This window comes from Olea europaea, unplaced genomic scaffold (assembly GCF_002742605.1).
Source record: "Olea europaea var. sylvestris unplaced genomic scaffold, O_europaea_v1 scaffold492, whole genome shotgun sequence".
NCBI classification, from domain to species: Eukaryota; Viridiplantae; Streptophyta; class Magnoliopsida; order Lamiales; family Oleaceae; genus Olea; species Olea europaea.
This window is the reverse complement of record NW_019263235.1, coordinates 185,105-204,054: the sequence shown is the minus strand read 5'-3', so window position 1 is coordinate 204,054 and position 18,950 is coordinate 185,105. Positions and strand designations below refer to the sequence as shown.

Below are 18,950 nucleotides of genomic sequence, written 5' to 3'. Positions count from 1 at the left end.
AAAATATAGGCCAAACGTAGATATCGATCTTAATATTTAGTACTTGTAATGTCACGAAAATATAGGCCAAACGTAGATATCGATCTTAACATTTATGCTTTTTATGCTACCAAAATTCACACCTCGGCTGAGGGCAGGTAGGGCAAGAGACCGAGCTAGGGATCCAGACTTAAAATGATCACGAACTGCGCTCCCTAGTATCTAAAACAAAGGTTAAGAGGTGGGAAAGTATGCAAAAAGCTTTAAGCAGAGAGTAAGTAATGATTGAGTGATGTTTATTATGATTACGTGGTCTATATTATTGCCCGGCCCAAGTATCTAGGAACCCGTGTCCTTTGAGGACTTTGGGCTAGGGCAATTTCTCGATTGGAGAAGGATTGATCTTCTTTAAATGAAGATAAGGCAAGTAGAAGTATATGAGGAGTAGAAGATCACTACTGACTGACTACATCTTGATTGACTAGATGGTTAAGTACCGATCTTAAGAGGTGGAAGCATGCAGTCCTCGAAATAAGAAAGTCGGCTAGAGAGTTCATCTTTGGTCACCTCATAGGTCAAAAATGGAATATGATGAGGAGAATGGAATACCAACATTTGGATACAAAGGTAGGTGTTGACCTCTAAATAATGATCAACAAATTTCTTTTACCTAATCGGGATTTCCCCTTCTAAACTCACTATTCTGCTGTTCAATAAGGAGCAAGAGGATAAATTACTATTTGGTAGGAAGCCATTTAAATTCAGCATCTTTCTTCATTCCTGGCATGCATATTTATAGATTTCTATTCAGGCCTTGAGGGTAAATGTGTCTTTTTAGTTGATGAAATGTGATAGTTATTAATTGACTGGCTACTAATTGATTATGTTATTTGTTCACCTTTTATTCACCAACTTAATCCTTACATTTTTGTTATATTATATTGTCTCGCATCACTCATTTAAGGACGTTCATGATGTTTCTCGCTTTTGAATGCTTTTAGCTTATTTTGAGTTCACGTGTGTTTTTGACTCTTTTAACGTGTTCCTTAAAATAAGAAAAGTCTGCCAGAGAATTCATTCGCAGTCACCTCATAGATCAAGAACGGACTATGATAAAAAGAATGGAATACCAACCTCGGGATACAAGGTAGGGTGGAAGTATCCCCTCGTTATTACATCAAGAAAATTCCTTGTGCTAGAAGATGAATGTGATCTCGAGCTTAACATCCTCAGATTGGATCTGGGTAAAAATCTATGGTGTGATCATTTGTGTTTTTAATAAATATTTGGTCAGTCAGTTATCATGCAAGAAAAGAAAAAGAATTAATTTACTTTTAACCATGAAAGAATTGTTTAATTGGACCATGCTACATTCACCTAATGATTTACACAATCTTTTACACACACAACACGTCACGGCTCCCTATTAGAGGGGCGGCTGGTGGGCCAGCCTCCCCTCAAATAGGGGGCCGCCACGTGTTGTGTGTGTAAAAGATTGTGTAAATATTTGTGTACAAATAGTTTAATCCTTGTTTAATAATACTATATACACACTAAAATTTTCTTGAAATTTTACATTTATTTTTTCAGAACCACTCGACAAGTTCAATATTAATTACCAAACCAAAACAAAACAAGGGCTTGCTTGGTAAAGCTAATTTTGCTTTAAATTTTTGATTAAACTGATAAAATTTTATTTTTAAATACACATTATATTTTATCTACAATTCATCCACTTTTTTATCATATATTTCATGAAACTTGTCAATTTTTTGTCAACTTTATTTGCTAAAAACCTACGTCAAACGATCACTAAATAATTAACATGAATATACTTATTTGTCGATTTCAACTAATTAATTGTCAATCTCAGCTAACACGATAGCGTAAAAGATGAGGAGATAGAGAGTGTTGACTCGTCGCTTTGAAATGTGGTTAATTTCAATAAGATTAATTTAATATTTTGACTTATAAAGTTATCATTGAAAAATGATTATTTTGATTATTTTATGTCTTTTTCACGATTTTATCTTTTTGACTGGTGTAATCAAGTTGTTAAAATAAATTTAGTTCTTGTTTGGTTCGACTAAATATTTTTATCGAAAATTAAATTTAAACAATTAATTTTAATCATAGATTTTAGGGACATACACCTTTTCAATTATATATTTCATCAATTTTTATTAAAATTAATTTCTAATGAGCTTAATATTGTTAGGCTAAGTCAACTAAACCTCAAATTATTTAAAGAAATTAATAGTCTATTAGTTAACTATAAGAGGGTTGAATAGAATTAGGTACATCTTTTTATTAATTTCTTTTACTTTTTCGTGGTTGACCACAAAATGAGTGTGGAAATGCGGCCCACTGGAAAGTGGTGGAATTTGGCGGGCATAAGTATAATTCTAGAAGGCTTTAATTAATCGTACTGCAAAGTTAGGTGTTGTTCTAGAAGGCAGCCAAGCAAAAATCATGAACACAATTTAAATATAATAAATGTTTGATTCTGATTTTTCATCTCAAAAATTCAATTTTTTTATAATTACTTACCTAAATTAACTGTCATTTTTTACTTATTTTCTTACAGATGGAATTAACTTTTATCTCTAACGGTCAAAAAATCATTTTTTTCAAACTATTTTCACAGGTGGAACCCTCAAATAATTGTTTCAAACTCATTTTTAATTATATATTCTCTAACTAAAATAATTTTCAACAAAATTAAAAACTTTTTCCTACAAAAAAGACCACACATTTTCAAAAAAAGTCGATATTACAAAATATATTTTCTAAAAAAATGAGATCAAACAAGCCCTCAATAATTTTTCATTATAATTTTAATTTATTACGAAAGAGATCAAGAATTATAATTATTTTTTCTCTCTCTTCTTATTAAACACACGTTTTTCAATAAAATAATATTATACGTAATCTCAAAAAAATTTCTTCCTTTCTAACCACACATTTTTAAAAAAATAAAATACTATTTCAACCATTGAAATATCAAATAATTGAGGTCAAACGAGAACTAATACTCTTGTCAAGTATCTCGATTGAAATCTTCTTAAATGATTTGTTTTAAAATAAATAGTATTATTAATTTGTTGAATAGGTCTTTAATTATCAAACGCCTTGTGACATAAGCAAGAGAAAGCATGCTACTCAAATGGGTTCAATGATAGGGTAAAAAAGGGACGATGCGTGATGCAACATCATTGGACAGTTTGAAAAGAAATTACCCACACAAGTACTGACAACTCAACACCTGTCAAAGCACCTATTTGTAGATCCTGTTTTAGTAGCATTATTGTAAGCAAGACTGTGTTGTCTTTTCTAAAGTTTCCCTTTTCAAGTATTAGTAAAATAGTCAATTTGGCTCAATATTGTTTAAGTAAAATTTATACTGATTAACAATAATCAATATAGAGATAAATGGAATTCAGGACTATCAGAGTCTAAAAATTTTGAATGAGTTGTTCAATTCGTTTAAAACTCAAAAGAGCCATCGAATCCAGGATTAGTTTTTTGGAATGATCTACCATCTTGCAACTGAGGTGCATGTGAAAGCTAAAATACTATGGGCCTGTTTGATTGGCGGAAATTCCTTGAAAAATGTTACATCCGAGAAATTCGTTTTTTACTTTAATTGTTTGATACGAAAGTAGAAATGTAGTTCGAATTCTAAGGTACAAACACTTAAAACGTGTTTTTGGCCAATTGAGTGGAAAATGCTTTCCTACGGTTTTGGTGTCATTTTCTTTCCTACTTATATGGAATTGATTTGTCTTTTTTCCACTTTTGCATTCAAACGGACCCTAATTAAATGAAAATTGTTAGAAATGTCTAAACGATAACATAAATACGTTTAAATCCACAATCACGTCCAAAAAATGGAATAATTTAAAGAATACAACGATTTTTCACCTAAAAATATTCTAATGTTCACGTGCGCTACTCATTCATCCAACATGTACTTGATGTGGATTATAGCTCTAAACAATAATCAAATAATGGTTCTTATAGCACAAGGATTCCAAAAGGAAAAGATGCAATTTTTTCAATCAGTATAGCTTATTTTAAAATATTTATAACATCCTTAAGATAACCAAGATAACCACAAGACCTTTCAATCTCACTCCAATCGACCAGTTATTTTCACCGTGGAAAACTACAACTTAATATCATTTGATTTCAGTCGAGTTCACTAAGAGTCCATCTAATTTTCACCAAGAAAACTCAAAGAAAAGTAAACCAAAAGGAGAAGAAGAGAACAATGAGTGTTTTTTTCTTTTTTTTTTAAATAAGAGAGAGAATTTAGGCCAAGGCAACGGAAAAACCCCTGAAAGTTTGATCAAACCAATCAAACTGAACCAATTCGGAATGTTTTGACAAAAGTAATTGATTTGGTTTGATTTTTTTTTTTTTAAACAAAACCATGATGGATCGGTTCGATCATGGTTTGAAGCATCAAACAGCTGATTAATCGAATCAACCCAACTCACTTACATGTTTACATTTTTAGTTGTATTACGAAAAATAAAAATCAAAAGATAAGTCATAATCTCATAATTATATCTCAATTCCCTTCAATCTATGATATTACTAGTAAGTAATTGTACTAAAAATTTCTTTTCATAAGCTCATTATATTATACTTAGCATTTTTTTCCTACTCAGACAATTAGGTTACATAACGCATAAAAAAACAGCAAAACTCTTCAATTTTCTATTGCTCTGTATCTATTTAACTTAATTTTATTTTTTAGTTAATAACTCTTATAATAGAAAGTTATTTAGTTATTTTACTTCTAGTAATTTGAGTGGGCTTAAAATTTGGATATATATATTTTTTAAAAATTCAGTTTAAACTAAAAGTTCAAATCAACTAATTGAACCAAACTGATTTGGTTTGGTTCGATTCGGTTAAAAGTTAGAATGTGTTGGTTTGAATTGATATTCACCCAAATCAAATAATTCGATTTTGATTTTTAATTGAAGCTGAAATCGAACTAAATAGAACTGCGCCTAGGCCTATAAGAGGTGCCTTACCCTTCATTCTATGCTCAATTCTATCTCACGAGTACAATGGAAGGAACGGGTGTTGATGAAATGTTAACCCGTTTTTGAAACATTCCAACAATACTGGGTCACTTGACCCACCAACTTAAAATTGATTTTTTTTTAAATTTTTTTTTCCTCAGAAATCATATTTGAAGTCCTAGGAAATTATTTCTTTCTGATAATTTATTTTGTATTTTCGTACGAAATTGAATTGGGGATTCCCTTAAATGCTCCAAATTCTATTTTGTTTTGGCGATTTCATGGTGATGGATTCTTGTCGTGATTTTTATCTTTGTTTGAACTGAAAATGCAGTTGATAATGTAACATTCAGAATTTGCTATGATTTTTGTTTTCTTTGTTACTTGAATTGACTGTTTTTTTTAATTGTGATGAAAAATAATTTAAACGTAAACATGCTTTATCTTTTGATGATCACAATGTTAATGAAAAGATTATTCGAAATAATAGCGATGAAAATGGTGTTGGAGATAAAAAAAGATGACAAACTTGATGATGTTTGAGATAAACATAAATTTGTATTTTTTGTAAGTTTGATTGTGTCTCATCAACTCAAAATGTTTGCGTCCAAAACTGTTTATCAAAATTAACCTTTTAAATCAGAAACTCAAAAAGATATCAGCAGTTTGGTATTAGCTTTTATTGTGCAATTACACAATATTGATTGTTACATTTTCATCTTCACACAATTTAGCTTTTGTTTGGTTTAGCTAGCTAAAAATTGAATTTTTAAAAAATTTTGATAAAATCTAATGAAATGTATGGTTGAAAATTGATAAAATTTATGAATTCTATAAAATGTATGTTTGAAAATGAATTTGAAAAAAAAGAAAGTCAAACATAGACTTAATTTAATGAGTCAAACATATAGACTTAATGTCATGATTCAAAGTTGAATAATGATGGTTGAACAAGTTCAGAGACAGGCAAAAGTTGGACGGACTGATTTGGCAACACATGGTTGGATGCTTGTTTTGTTTATTTTTCAAACTATTCAATCCTATGTCGACACGTGTTCTCTCTCCTTTTTTTTGGCATAGCCTTGAGCCTATTTGTGTAGTATAATTGTTCAAAGTTTCATTAGTGTGTCCAAATATTTCCAATGCACTTTTTCTTCCTTATTATTTATATGGGATTAGCATATATGTTCATCTAACATTATTAGCAACTTAAAAGTTATTTCTACTATATAATTAAGGCTCCATTTGTGCCCCATTAATTTGAAAAACATATATTATGGAATAATGATTGATGGAAAATGTGTGGTTAAAAAAGAATAAAAAAATGTTGATTTGCATGTAATATTATTTTAATGAAAACTGTGATTAAAAATGAGTATTGTAGGAAAAAATGGAAAAAAAAAAATGGATGACAAACAGGGGCTAAAGATAATCTTTAATTTCAATTATTCATTCCAAACTACTTATTATCATTCACATATTTCATGCTCCTCACAACTATTCCTAAAAAGTTAATAATAATCATTCCCAAGTAGATTTCATTAACTTTCAAAAATTGTCAATGTAACGCCCCAAAAATTTTAGAATAAATTTATTTTAAGGGTTAGGATTTTGTAACACCAGGTGCTTCATTTGAGAAATTATCATGTCTTTCTATATTAATCTCATCAATGTTGCATCTATTATTTATTAGATATAATCATTTTCCCCGTGACAAGTTATATTTTTTTAACGTGAAATGCTTGTGACTTATTTAATATTTCTCACATTTACGACTAGCTATATTTTTGGGTAGATTGTATTTAGTCATACCCTTGAAAGTCTCCTTTACATTAAGTAAAAATCAGCTTTTCTTCTATTAGTGTACCCGTGCATTTTACATAATTTGGCAAAGTAGTTTTATATTATATACAATGCAATTTGTTTTTGTTTTAATGCTATCACATTGCTGGCACGTCTCTTCCAATCATCTTGCTGCAATTTTGGCTAGAAACAATTTATATAAATACAATCCTTACCATAATCAAATGTTGCCTATAAATACTAATGACGTACACCTACGTTTGGTAGGAACCCCACCTCTTCAATTTGTGTTTCATTCTTTAAATTCAGCATAAACCTCTATTGTATTCATATTCTACCAAGCTCCCTTACCTCTTTATTTTCATCTAGTATATGTACATACATGGCAAACAATTGTGTAGGCAGAAAATAAAAATTTGGAGCGTGGTTTTTGGATCTTGTCTTTCAAAATTCATTTGATCAAACGAGATAGGGTACTATGTACAAGTGATATGTCGCTGCAATATTATAAATTTTTTTACGTGATTTATTTCATGAAATACTAATTGACCTGCGGGTCCCAATGAAATGAAATGTGAGATTGCCTTCGGGTCTTCTCAAATGTGTTAGAGCATTCGATTGATCACTGATTGCTCTTGATAAAATGATGGTATGGAATGTTATGAATTCATGTTCTAAATGTTATCGTATTGTTTTGGACGCACGTATCCTATTGAGTATAAATTACTCACTCCTTCAATTTTAACATCTCTGGTTAGTGCAGATCGATTGGATTTGTGCGAGGTGGTGATATGGGCTGTCATGAGGTGTTCGAAAAACGAAAAATACTTAATTTTTACAGTATTTTTTTAAATTTATTAGTTGGATTTGTTTTAAAACATGTGATTTTATTTGTTTGTTGATTACACATATTTCCATGATTTAAATTGAATTTATGAATGTTCCAATATATTGTTTGTTTAAAAATTTTATTCTTACCGTTCAGTACTTAAATTAAAGAAAAGAGGGTTTTGGTAACGCTCTAGTGTCGATGGAAAATTGGGGCGTTACAGTCAAGTAATAAAGATTGACTGCAAATATGGTTCAAAAAATAAACTGTTGTACTACATGTATATAATAATTTACATACACATGATGTAATGAGATATAATTGGATGAAAATCACTTCTATAAAATCACTCTCTTTTTAACACATCATCTATAATTTAATAATGTATAAGTAGTATTATTTAAAAATAAAATGGTTTACTATAAATAAAGACGTACAAGAAAAAAAGAAAGCATGCGACATTTAATTATTCTCATCCCGATCGCAAATTCACACCTTCAATTTATTCATACCCACGTGAAGCAAAAAGTATTCCTTTCTGCTTTCGTTTAAGCTTTTCAAGGTAACTTCTATACTATAAGACACTTTTTATGCTCTTCATTTTTTCTCCTTTAAAAGATGAAGCCTCCGTTTGAGTCACATTATTGTAAAAATGAGAATAAAAAATATAGTCGTTATAATCACCATATAAGAGATAAAAAGTCAAATATAATGACTTGATGTTACGGATAACGATAATATTTTTCATTTTAATGAGAAAATAATAAGGCTCAAACAGGGCTTAAGTTCTTGTTTGTTTCCATTATTTTTAAAATACAAATTTTCCTCTTTTATTTTTAATTACACATTTTTTAATAAAACAATATTACACGGAAACTCAAAACTTTTTTTAAAAAAAAAAAATTAACCACACATTCTCCATAAAAATACAATTTCAAAATACATTTCGGCGAAAAAATGGGCTCAACAAATATAGATTTAACCTTTGATTGACTGCATGTCAAGTTTCCTAAACATATTTTGCCAACTAATCAATATTGTATTTAACACTCTAATCAAACTATAGTATGAAACATAAATGGTAGCTTGATAGTATTTTTGAAAAGTTCAGAAACTACTGCTATATATTCGAACAATTTTATTAAGCCACTGATAGACGGTTATTTTTTGGGAAGAGTGAGTTTTTGAATAATAAATTTTGAATTTTTCTGCTTATATAGAAGCAGAAGTGTCAGAATTTCACCAGATGCTACCACCTGATTGATCTTTTTTCCCCTTTTTTCTATTCTTTAACTGGATATTGCCATGTGTATTATGTGGGAATTCTAGCAAAGAATTTCTGTAAACATGCTAACTGATAAATTTTTGAGGAATGTATAGTTAAAAATAGGAAAAAGTTTTGGGTTTATGAGAAAAATATTTTATTATGAGAATATGTAGTTGAAAATGAGTGTGAGTAAAAAAATTAGAAGAATGATTGTCAAATAGGCGGCTAAAAGTATTTTGTCCGAATAGAGGAACTTTTAAAAGAAAACTAGTTTAAGTTAACTTAGGCCCTGTTCGATAACTCTATTTTTCACCCAAAATGTAGTGTTTGACATCAAAATTTTCCATGAAATTTCTTTTGTAGCCTACCCCACACGTGATTTCTACCTTTTGAAGGAAAACCAATTCCCATGATTTTGGTGGGAAATGGGTTTTCCAACTTTTTTATTTTAGTTTCAACAATAGGAACAAATTTTATTCATAATTGTAAAAAAATAAAAAAAAATCATTTTAATTGACAATTTTCATGAAAAACAAAATCAAATGAACACCAAAAGATAGAAAATTTCAACATTTTCAGGTAGAAAATTATACCAATCAAACACATTAAATTGATAATGTTGGAATAATTAATAATTCCATATGTGGGCTTCACATTCTATTGCAGATTTTACGGGTTAGATGTATGGCTCATAATGATATTTGGGTTTGGGCCAAATTTATTAAGTGATCAATTGTGCCTTTTACACCTTACGGGTTGTAATTAATTTGATGTGGTAATTTAAAATATGTGGGTCGAAAATAAACCCTAATTAGAATTCTAGTCATAATGGGACGGCTCAAATTATTTCCTATATTTAAAGGCTAGGTCCCCTCTCCTCTCCATATGTTTTTATTGACTTGCCCCATTGATAGCTAATACTTTTGTGAGGAGTAAGAAGGGGAAGATATTGGCTGTTATTACAACTATAATTCATATCAACAATGGCTTCCGCAGGTATGAATTCGTTTCTATTAATTTATTGGATTGTGATTATCGATTCTTAACATGATTAAAACTAAAGATTAACAATTAGTATCAGAGCGGCATGTTAAGATCGAAATCCTTCATGAATTATTATTTTTTTCTTTTCTGTGCATATATATTTTCTTGTATGCATGTGTAAAATTCAGCCATCAAAACCCAAATCTGCAAAAATCCAAAATCCCACCGTTTCCAGAACTATAAGTCAGCAAACCCAATGTGCAAAACACTATCTCTCTCCTCCTTTTATATTATAAACAATGCCTAAACAATAAATTTCCCTCTCTCTCCTCTTATATGTATGTATAAATGGCTGTAAAGAAACACAGTGTGGGGGACCAATGTTAGATGCCTATGCATAGGATGTTAACTTTCTGGGCTATGTTTGAATTTTTTTTTTTTTTTGGATGCTATCTCAATCTCGTGATGAATCAAAAAAAAAAAAAGTTGATGCCCGGTAAAGCCGCCAATTGCTGCTGTCTTAGCGGCAGCAGCGCCGGGTACTGCCGGCGCCGCAGAAAGTAAAAAAAAAAAAAAAATTCTTGGTTTTCTGCGTCAACATAAATAAGGGGAGACAGGGGCCCTCTTGCAAATATTTGATTTCCAAGCCCCTGTATGTAATTTGAGATTGGGGGTCATATTATAATTACTTAAATAAGGACCTGCCATACAATTTTAAATGTGAAGGACCTGATTTTAATTTGTGTTTAGTATTAAAATGTAATTTTCAATAAGGGGCTCTTAAATTTGAACTTCTAAACTTTTGACCCTAAAATCTTATTTTTGACCAAATTAAAACTTTAATTGATAATTGACCAGTTAAAATATATTAGATAATAATAATAATAATTTAATTGACGACTGTTGTATTATTTCATTCAAATGATTATGTATTTATATATTGCCATTATTTATGAATTAAATTTCATTTTGAAATTTTGTTGCCATTTCGTCTTTCAATATTAATTACGTATGGATTTCTTGTCTTTCATCAATTAAAGATCATGATTTGTTGCATAACTTCTGTGATTAAATTTTTCATAGGCATTGAGACGATTCTTATTTTCCCATTAAGAGAGAAATATTTTGAAATAAAAATGGGTGGTAGCTGCCAAAGTGGCACACTCATTTTTATTTATTCGATTTTCTTTACAATAAAAAAATATATATTTTTGCCCAACAACTTTTGATTTATTGCATATAATATCTTGCCTAAATGTGTTATTATATGTAATATTTTTGAAAAATGGCATGAGACGGTTAACGAGCTTATTTTGATTTAGAAATTTCCTTTTGCCCAAAGGTGTTGGTGTTTCGAAAATCAATGTAATTTTATTAACTGGCTACATGATGTGTTTTAAGAGTACCTTATAGCATGTCGTATTGTCGATCCAAAGGTGACTTTATGATGATGCACCTAGACTCTTACCGTAATAAAATTCATATGTTTCGATTTAAATTACGAATTATCTAATTAATAGCCCATATTAATTAGTTGGATATTTCATCATCCATTTGATTGCATGCATTATGTTTGGATGATATTGAGTGTGATATTCTATGTTTTCACAGTTTATAATGTCTCATCTCTTTCGAATCAATTGTCTGCTATTGAAACATTGACCGGGAATAACTATGTAAGATGGAAACGAGGCGTAGAAATAACACTTGGTCTTTTGGGCTAGGATTTTGCAATGGAAAAAAAGCTTGAGAAACCCACAGATAAAAGTACCGTTGAATATGTAGCCGAGCATGAAAAGTGGGAAAGGGCTAACAAACTTTGTTTGAAAATCATTAAGCGATCGATATCTAATTCCATCCTAGGTGCCATCCTTGATAATGAAAATGCCAAAAGTTTTATGGATGCCACAGGAGAAAAATTTGTTGAGTCTGATAAAGTCGAAACTGGGGATCTGATGAATAAATTGATGAGCATGAGATATGATGGCACAAATGGTGTTAGGGAGCATGTCATGAAAATGATAAATATATCATCTAAGCTAAAGGCTCTTGACATTCCCATTGCGGAGCCTTTCCTGGTCTATCATGTTTTGAATAGTCTTCCTAGCAAGTTTAATCAATTTAAGGTTGCTTACAATGCTCATCATGATAAATGGAATTTGAATGACCTCATAGCAGTGTGTGCCCAAGAAGAGTATAGGATGCACCGTGAAACTGTTGAAACTGTGCAATTAGCTTTTCAGCCATCACAGAATAAAGGGCATTCTCATAATCATAAACCTAAGTTTCGTAAGGGTAATAAGTCCCACCGAAGTCAGCAGAATAAAAATCTTAGTGGTCCCAAAGGAGTTATAAAGAAAAATGATCAATGCAAGTTCTGTAAAAAGAACGGTCACTGGTAGAAAGATTGTTTTAAATTCAAGACTTGGTTGGAAAAGAAGAAGAGTTCTCTGGGTATTCCGTTGGCCTTAGTTTGTTTTGAGTCTTCTTTAGTAGATGTGCCTTTAAATTCTTGGTAGTTAGACTCGGGAGCTAGTATTCATATTGCGAATTCCTTGCAGGAGTTCATAAGCAAACGGAGGCCAAGTGAGAATGAAGTAAGCTTGAGCGTTGCAAATGGATTTCAAGTGAAGGTTGAATTCATAGGAGTAGTGAAGTTAACTTTAGAGCCTGGTTTTTATCTTGTTTTGGAAAATACAGTTTATGTACCGTAGATGAGACGGAATTTAATTTCTATACCAAAACTTGATGCTTGTGGTTTTACATTTAATTTTGGTAATGGAATGGTTAAGTTATTTAATGATTCTCATTTGATTGGGAATGACATTTTATGTGATGGTTTATATAAATCGTCTTTGGCTTCTTTTGGTGAAGTCTCGTGTGTTACAAATGTATCAAAGAAAAGGGTTTTAATTCATGAATCATCCTCTATGTTGTGGCATAAGCGATTGGGTCATATTTCTAAGGATAGAATGGAAAGATTAGTAAAAGATGAGATACTTCCTTCCTTAGACTTCTCCGATTTTGACACCTGTATAGATTGTATAAGAAGAAAGTTAACTAAGTCTACGATGAAGGGTTTTACTAGGAGTAATGAAATTTTGGACTTAATTCACACTGATATCAGTGGACCTTTTCTTTCCACTAAATGTGGGAATAAATATTTCATAACTTTCATTGATGATTTCTCACGATATGGATATATTTACTTGATTAACGACAAGTCACATGCACTTAAGAAATTCAAAATTTTCAAACTGGAAGTAGAGAAATAATGTGGGAAAAGTATCAAAGTTGTAAGATCTTACCGAGGTGGTGAGTACTATGGGAAATATGACGAGTCTGGTCAAAATATGGGTGATTTTACAAAATTTTTACAAGAGTGTGGAATAGTACCCCAATACACCATGCTAAGGACACCTGAGTAGAATGGTGTTTCTGAAAGACGTAATCGAACTCTAAAAGATATGGTTAAAAGTATGATGAGTAGAACAAATTTGCCTAAATATTTGTGGGGTGAAGCCTTGAAAACAGCTATGTATATTTTGAACAAAGTTCCAAGTAAAGCTGTTATAAAGACACCTTTTGAATTATGGACAGGACGTAAGTCAAGTATGACTCACTTTAAAGTTTGGGGATGTCCAGCTGAGGTTAGAATTTATAATCCATTTGAAAAGAAATTAGACCCTCAATCAACTCTTGACTACTATATTGGGTATCCGGATAGATCAAAGGGATATAAATTTTACTGTCCAAATCGCAGCACTAGAATTGTGGAGTCCATTACTGCTAAGTTTCTGGAGAACGATTTTGGAGATAGTGGGAGTTCCACGTTGAGAGAAATACTTGTTGAACCTAATCAAGTTATTGTTCCAGTTCCTGTCATACAGGAAAGAGTTGGTTTTCAAGCAAGTGAAGTTGTTAATGAAGAACCGATGAACTAGGAGGAATCTCTAATTTCTCAAACAACGATTGAATCGGTTCCTGAGCCACAAGCTAGGAGATCACAAAAGGAAAGAAGATCTGCATTGCCCAATGATTATATTGCATATTTATTGGAGAGCGATTTTAATATTGGGCATATTATTGATCCTATGACTTATAACCAAGCATTGACAAGTCCTGATGCAGATAATTGGATAGCTGCCATGGAAGATGAAATGAATTTCATGGAAAGGAATAAAATTTGGGATCTTGTTGAACTTCCTCCAGATGCTAAGGCTGTAAATAACAAGTGGATTTTCAAAAATAAATTAGATTCAAAAGGAAATGTTGAACGAAAGAAAGCAAGATTGGTTGCAAAAGGTTCCACTCAGCGAGAGGGCATTGATTATGTTGAAACCTTCTACCCTGTTTCGTCGAAAGATTCTTTTCAAATTATCATTGCTCTTATGGCACACTACAATTTGGAGCTTCATCAAATGGATGTTAAGACAACATTTTTGAATGGAGATCTTTCTGAAATGGTTTATATGAAACAGCCTGAAGGTTTTGTTGTGAAAGGAAAAGAAAACTTGGTGTGTAAGTTAAACAAATCATTGTATCGACTTAAGCAAGTATCTCGACGGTGATATTTGAAATTTGATGAGGTTGTGACCTCTCTTGGTTTTGTTGAAAATACTATTGATCAATGCATTTATCTTAAAACCAGTAGAAGAAATTTTATTTTCCTTGGACTGTATGTTGATGACATTCTACTTGCTAGCAGTAACTTAGGGTTGCTTCATAAGACAAAGAAAATGTTGTCTGCTAATTTTGAGATAAAAGATCTTGGAAAAGCTTCCTATGTACTTGGCATTGAAATACATCGTGATGAAAATCGTGGCTTATTGGGACTTTCTCAGAAAGCTTATATACGACGTGTTCTAGAAAGGTTTAATATGCAAAATTGTGTACCTGGTGATATACATATCATAAAAGGAGATAAATTTAACAAAACTCAATGGCCAAGGAATGAGCTAGAAAGGGAATCTATGAAGATGATTCCATATGCTAGTGCTGTGGGGAGTTTGATGCATGCTCAAGTTTGTACTAGATCGGATATAGCATACACAGTAAGTGTCCTTAGCAGATTTCATTCTAATCCAGGACAAGAGCATTGGAAAGTAGCTAAGAAAGTTATGAGATATTTGAAGAAAACTAAAAGTTATATGCTTACATTCCAGCATACAGATTATCTTGAGGTGGTAAGATATTTGGATTATGGTTTTGCTGGTTGTCAAGATGATTTGAAATCAACCTCAGGTTATATTTTTACATTAGTTGGTGGTGTCATTTCTTGGAAAAGTGCTAAACAGACTCTAGTGACATCTTCTACTATGCAAGCTAAATTTATGGCGTGTTATGGGGCTACAGTCCAAGTTGTTTGGTTAAGAAATTTCATCTCTGACTTGAAAGTTGTTGATCCCATCTCAAGACCGATCACCATCTACTGTGATAACAGTGCAGCAGTATTCTTTTCAAAAAATAATAAAAGTTCTGGTGGATCAAAATATATTGACATCAAATATTTGGTTGTTAGAGACAAAGTCAAAGAAGGGCAGATGAAAACAGAGCATATCAATAAAAAGGCGATGGTTGCAGATCTCTTGACTAAGGGACTCGCTCCAAAAGTCTTTAAGACATGTTACTAACATGGATATTGTGGAAATATTTGATATTTTTGGTTAGTGGGAATTATTTATGTAAAAAACTACGTTTTGAGCTTGATCCCTTGCGGGGTACGTAGGCAACCCATATGTTTTTGGGTACAGCCTCTTCTGATAATAAAATAATTTTTCTCCTATCCATAAACTATTTTAAGCATGCATTTGACTTATGTCTTTTTATATTATTGATATCTTGAAATATGACGTATAAAGACATAAGATGAGTTTCTTTTAAAGACATGTGGCTTCATTTTGATTCGAAGTATTATGAGGACCGATATGAGTTAGCACAATTTTTTATCACATTTGGTGCTAAGTTCATACCACATACTATTACATTGGTTGGAGGATGGGGATCCATGTCGATGAGGATGTTGACATTTGTAGCTGTGGAATGGTCTTACATTGCTTAATTGGTGTAATAACTTCCATGTTCGGTGTTAATATTCTTGTTAGACCGGATCATGTTACGTAAGGTGTCATCATTGGAGCTATACTTTTGTGGCCACCTATGTAGTCTAACCCAGGTGTTAAAACTTCGTTATGACAATCAAATGTTTGCCCAAGTGGGAAAATGTTGGAATAATTAATAATTCCATATGTGGGCTTCACATTCTATTGCAGATTTTACGGGTTAGATGTATGGCTCATAATGATATTTGGGTTTGGGCCAAATTTATTAAGTGATCAATTGTGCCTTTTACACCTTACGGGTTGTAATTAATTTGATGTGGTAATTTAAAATATGTGGGTCGAAAATAAACCCTAATTAGAATTCTAGTCGTAATGGGACGGCTCAAATTATTTCCTATATTTAAAGGCTAGGTCCCCTCTCCTCTCCATATGTTTTTATTGACTTGCCCCATTGATAGCTAATACTTTTGTGAGGAGTAAGGAGGGGAAGATATTGGCTGTTATTACAACTATAATTCATATCAACAATGGCTTCCGCAGGTATGAATTCGTTTCTATTAATTTATTGGATTGTGATTATCGATTCTTAACATGATTAAAACTAAAGATTAACAGATAATTCCCAGGGAAACAAGTTCTAGGCAATTCAATTCCCTGAAATTCGTTTTCTTTCCACCCAAATTTTATTCTGGCAATCAAATTATTCTAAAAACATTTTTATAGAGGTGAATAATATTTTTAATTTTTCTTTTCCTAAAAGTTGCTTTTGCATATTTTTGACGAAAATACGTTAGCTGTTTTATTTATTCAACAGAGAAAGGTGTGTGCAAATGCCAAAAGGACCCCGCTACTAGAACAGGGCCACGAGCAAACCGATGAATCTCCCTCCAAAAGATACAAATATAGTTATTTCACAAAATATTGTTGAAGTTGAAGGAAAATTTCAAATTTTACATTGAAGTAATTTTAGTCACTAAAATTAAGTACATAATTGATCACTCTATTAATCTTATGGATCATGTTGCACTGACAGCAAAAAAATTTTTTTACAGAACCTTTACTGGCAACTCACAAGTAGGGTGAGTGAGTGATTTTTTTGACATTTTTTTGTTACAAATGAGGCCCACATATTGTCTTTATTCTGGCAGACTTCTATGAGATTAAATTATGTGCATACGGAATTTCCCTAATCTTATTAACATCATATCCAATATAGTAGCTATTAAAATTTTATGTGGACTAATGATAGTTAGAACTATCGATTCCTCCTAACCGTCCTCTTGTTTTTGCTCCATCGAGATTTTTTTTACTGTTGTTAATAAATGAAAAATAGGTCTAGAGTTAAAACGACAATTTTGAATTTTTGGACTAAAGTTATTATTATTATTTTTTTTCTAATGAGTCGCATTCATTTTGAAGATTTTACAATTTCATAGCATGGATACATCGATTATCAACGGAGGTGAAGGTTTAATTGATTGATGTAGGATCTAGAGTGGATACCCCTAAAGGATTGACCAATATGTGACATTATTAATTTTAGTGACTAAATGGATTGAAAAAATACTTTAATGATTAATTTAAAATTTTACTTAAACGATAATCATTTGTGACATTAATTTGATACAATTAAGAATAACAATTAATTAAATATACAAAACAAAGTCAATTTCGACTTTATTTAACTTCAGACTTGTAACCTTTAAAAGTCCTCCATTCCCACCATCACCTTGCAGTTATCTCTCTTTAAAACTCTTAAGTTTCTCTCACTAAAAGTCCTTGCAGTTCTCTCTTACAAGTCCAATGCCTCGAGTTGATGTTGAAGTCCAAGTTACAGCCTGCACTGTTGGAGGCAATGACCGAAAAATCGTCTGTGAAACTCTGGTAGACGGCGGCGCAAACAGCTATCCACCAGAAAATGACGAGAACCCTATTAACATGCCGCCGGATTTCCCGCCGGAATCTTTTCGCGTATCAAAGGACGCAGAATATGACTGGTTTGATCGACACGCCTTTTATGACCGCAAAGAATCCACCAAAGGCAATTCAAACTCAGCCACCAACCTGAATTCGAACATAAACCCCGGTTCAAACTCCAACTCTCAGCGGTTTTCCGCTAACTTGAAGTCCAAGGTCTCAATGATTGGACTGCCAAAAACCCAGAAAACCACCCATGTTGACTCCAGAAGAAAGAACTGCAAACCGGCCAATATAAGGCTGTTTCCAAAACGGCCCGAGTCAGTTGGAAGGACGACAGTTTCCGTGGCTGAACCATCTTCGCCGAAGGTTTCTTGCATGGGGAGAGTTAGATCAAAGCGTTGCCGGCGTAGATCAAATTCCTTGAAAAAGAATGAGAAACCGGATGACAAACCAAGAATCGATGGTGAAAAGTTAAAAACCGGGTTTTATTCAAAGGTAATTAGTATGTTCCGGCCCAAGAAGGGTCATAAAAAACCGGTTAGATGCAGAAGTGGAAGAGAAGAGGAGGAGCCAACGGTGGTCGAGCCGATGAGGAAGTGTGCAAGTATTAGAGTGCGTGATATTCCGTTTTCGGTTGAACCAGTAGCTGAGCCGCCCGGTTTGGGAGAGATGATGCGGTTTGCATCCGGTCGGAGGTCCCAGTCTTTGTCCGCAGAGGACATTAATCAGAGCAGTTAATTATGGGTTGCTTGAAAGTCATACTTAGATTGTTGACATTGAGATTATCTGATGACATGGCATTTTCGATAAAAAATTTCCTTGTAGATTCTGAGGTAAAAAGTGAAAACCCTTTTTTTCTTTTAAATCTTTTTATCATTTTAGTTTGGAAAATGTTATTCAACCTCACTAGTACAGCAGAGCACATCATATAGATCGATGCTAAGTATCAATGAGGTTGAATAGAATTACTCTTTATTTTCGTGCTACATATTTTTGTTTAATGAATTCAGTATTGTGAACAGATTTTGTTTTTGGAGTGAAAACTGTAAATTATCTAGTTGTCAATA

The 18,950-nt window shown here is 32.1% G+C and overlaps 1 protein-coding gene across 1 annotated transcript; it reads left to right on the top strand.

Annotated features, from left to right (window-relative positions):
- Positions 1 to 17,766: 17,766 nt before the first annotated feature.
- Positions 17,767 to 18,621, top strand: LOC111388422. Its single transcript, XM_023013119.1, has one exon. It carries the CDS (start codon positions 17,767 to 17,769, stop codon positions 18,619 to 18,621), a length of 855 nt encoding a protein of 284 aa, XP_022868887.1.
- The last annotated feature ends 329 nt before the right edge of the window (positions 18,622 to 18,950 follow it).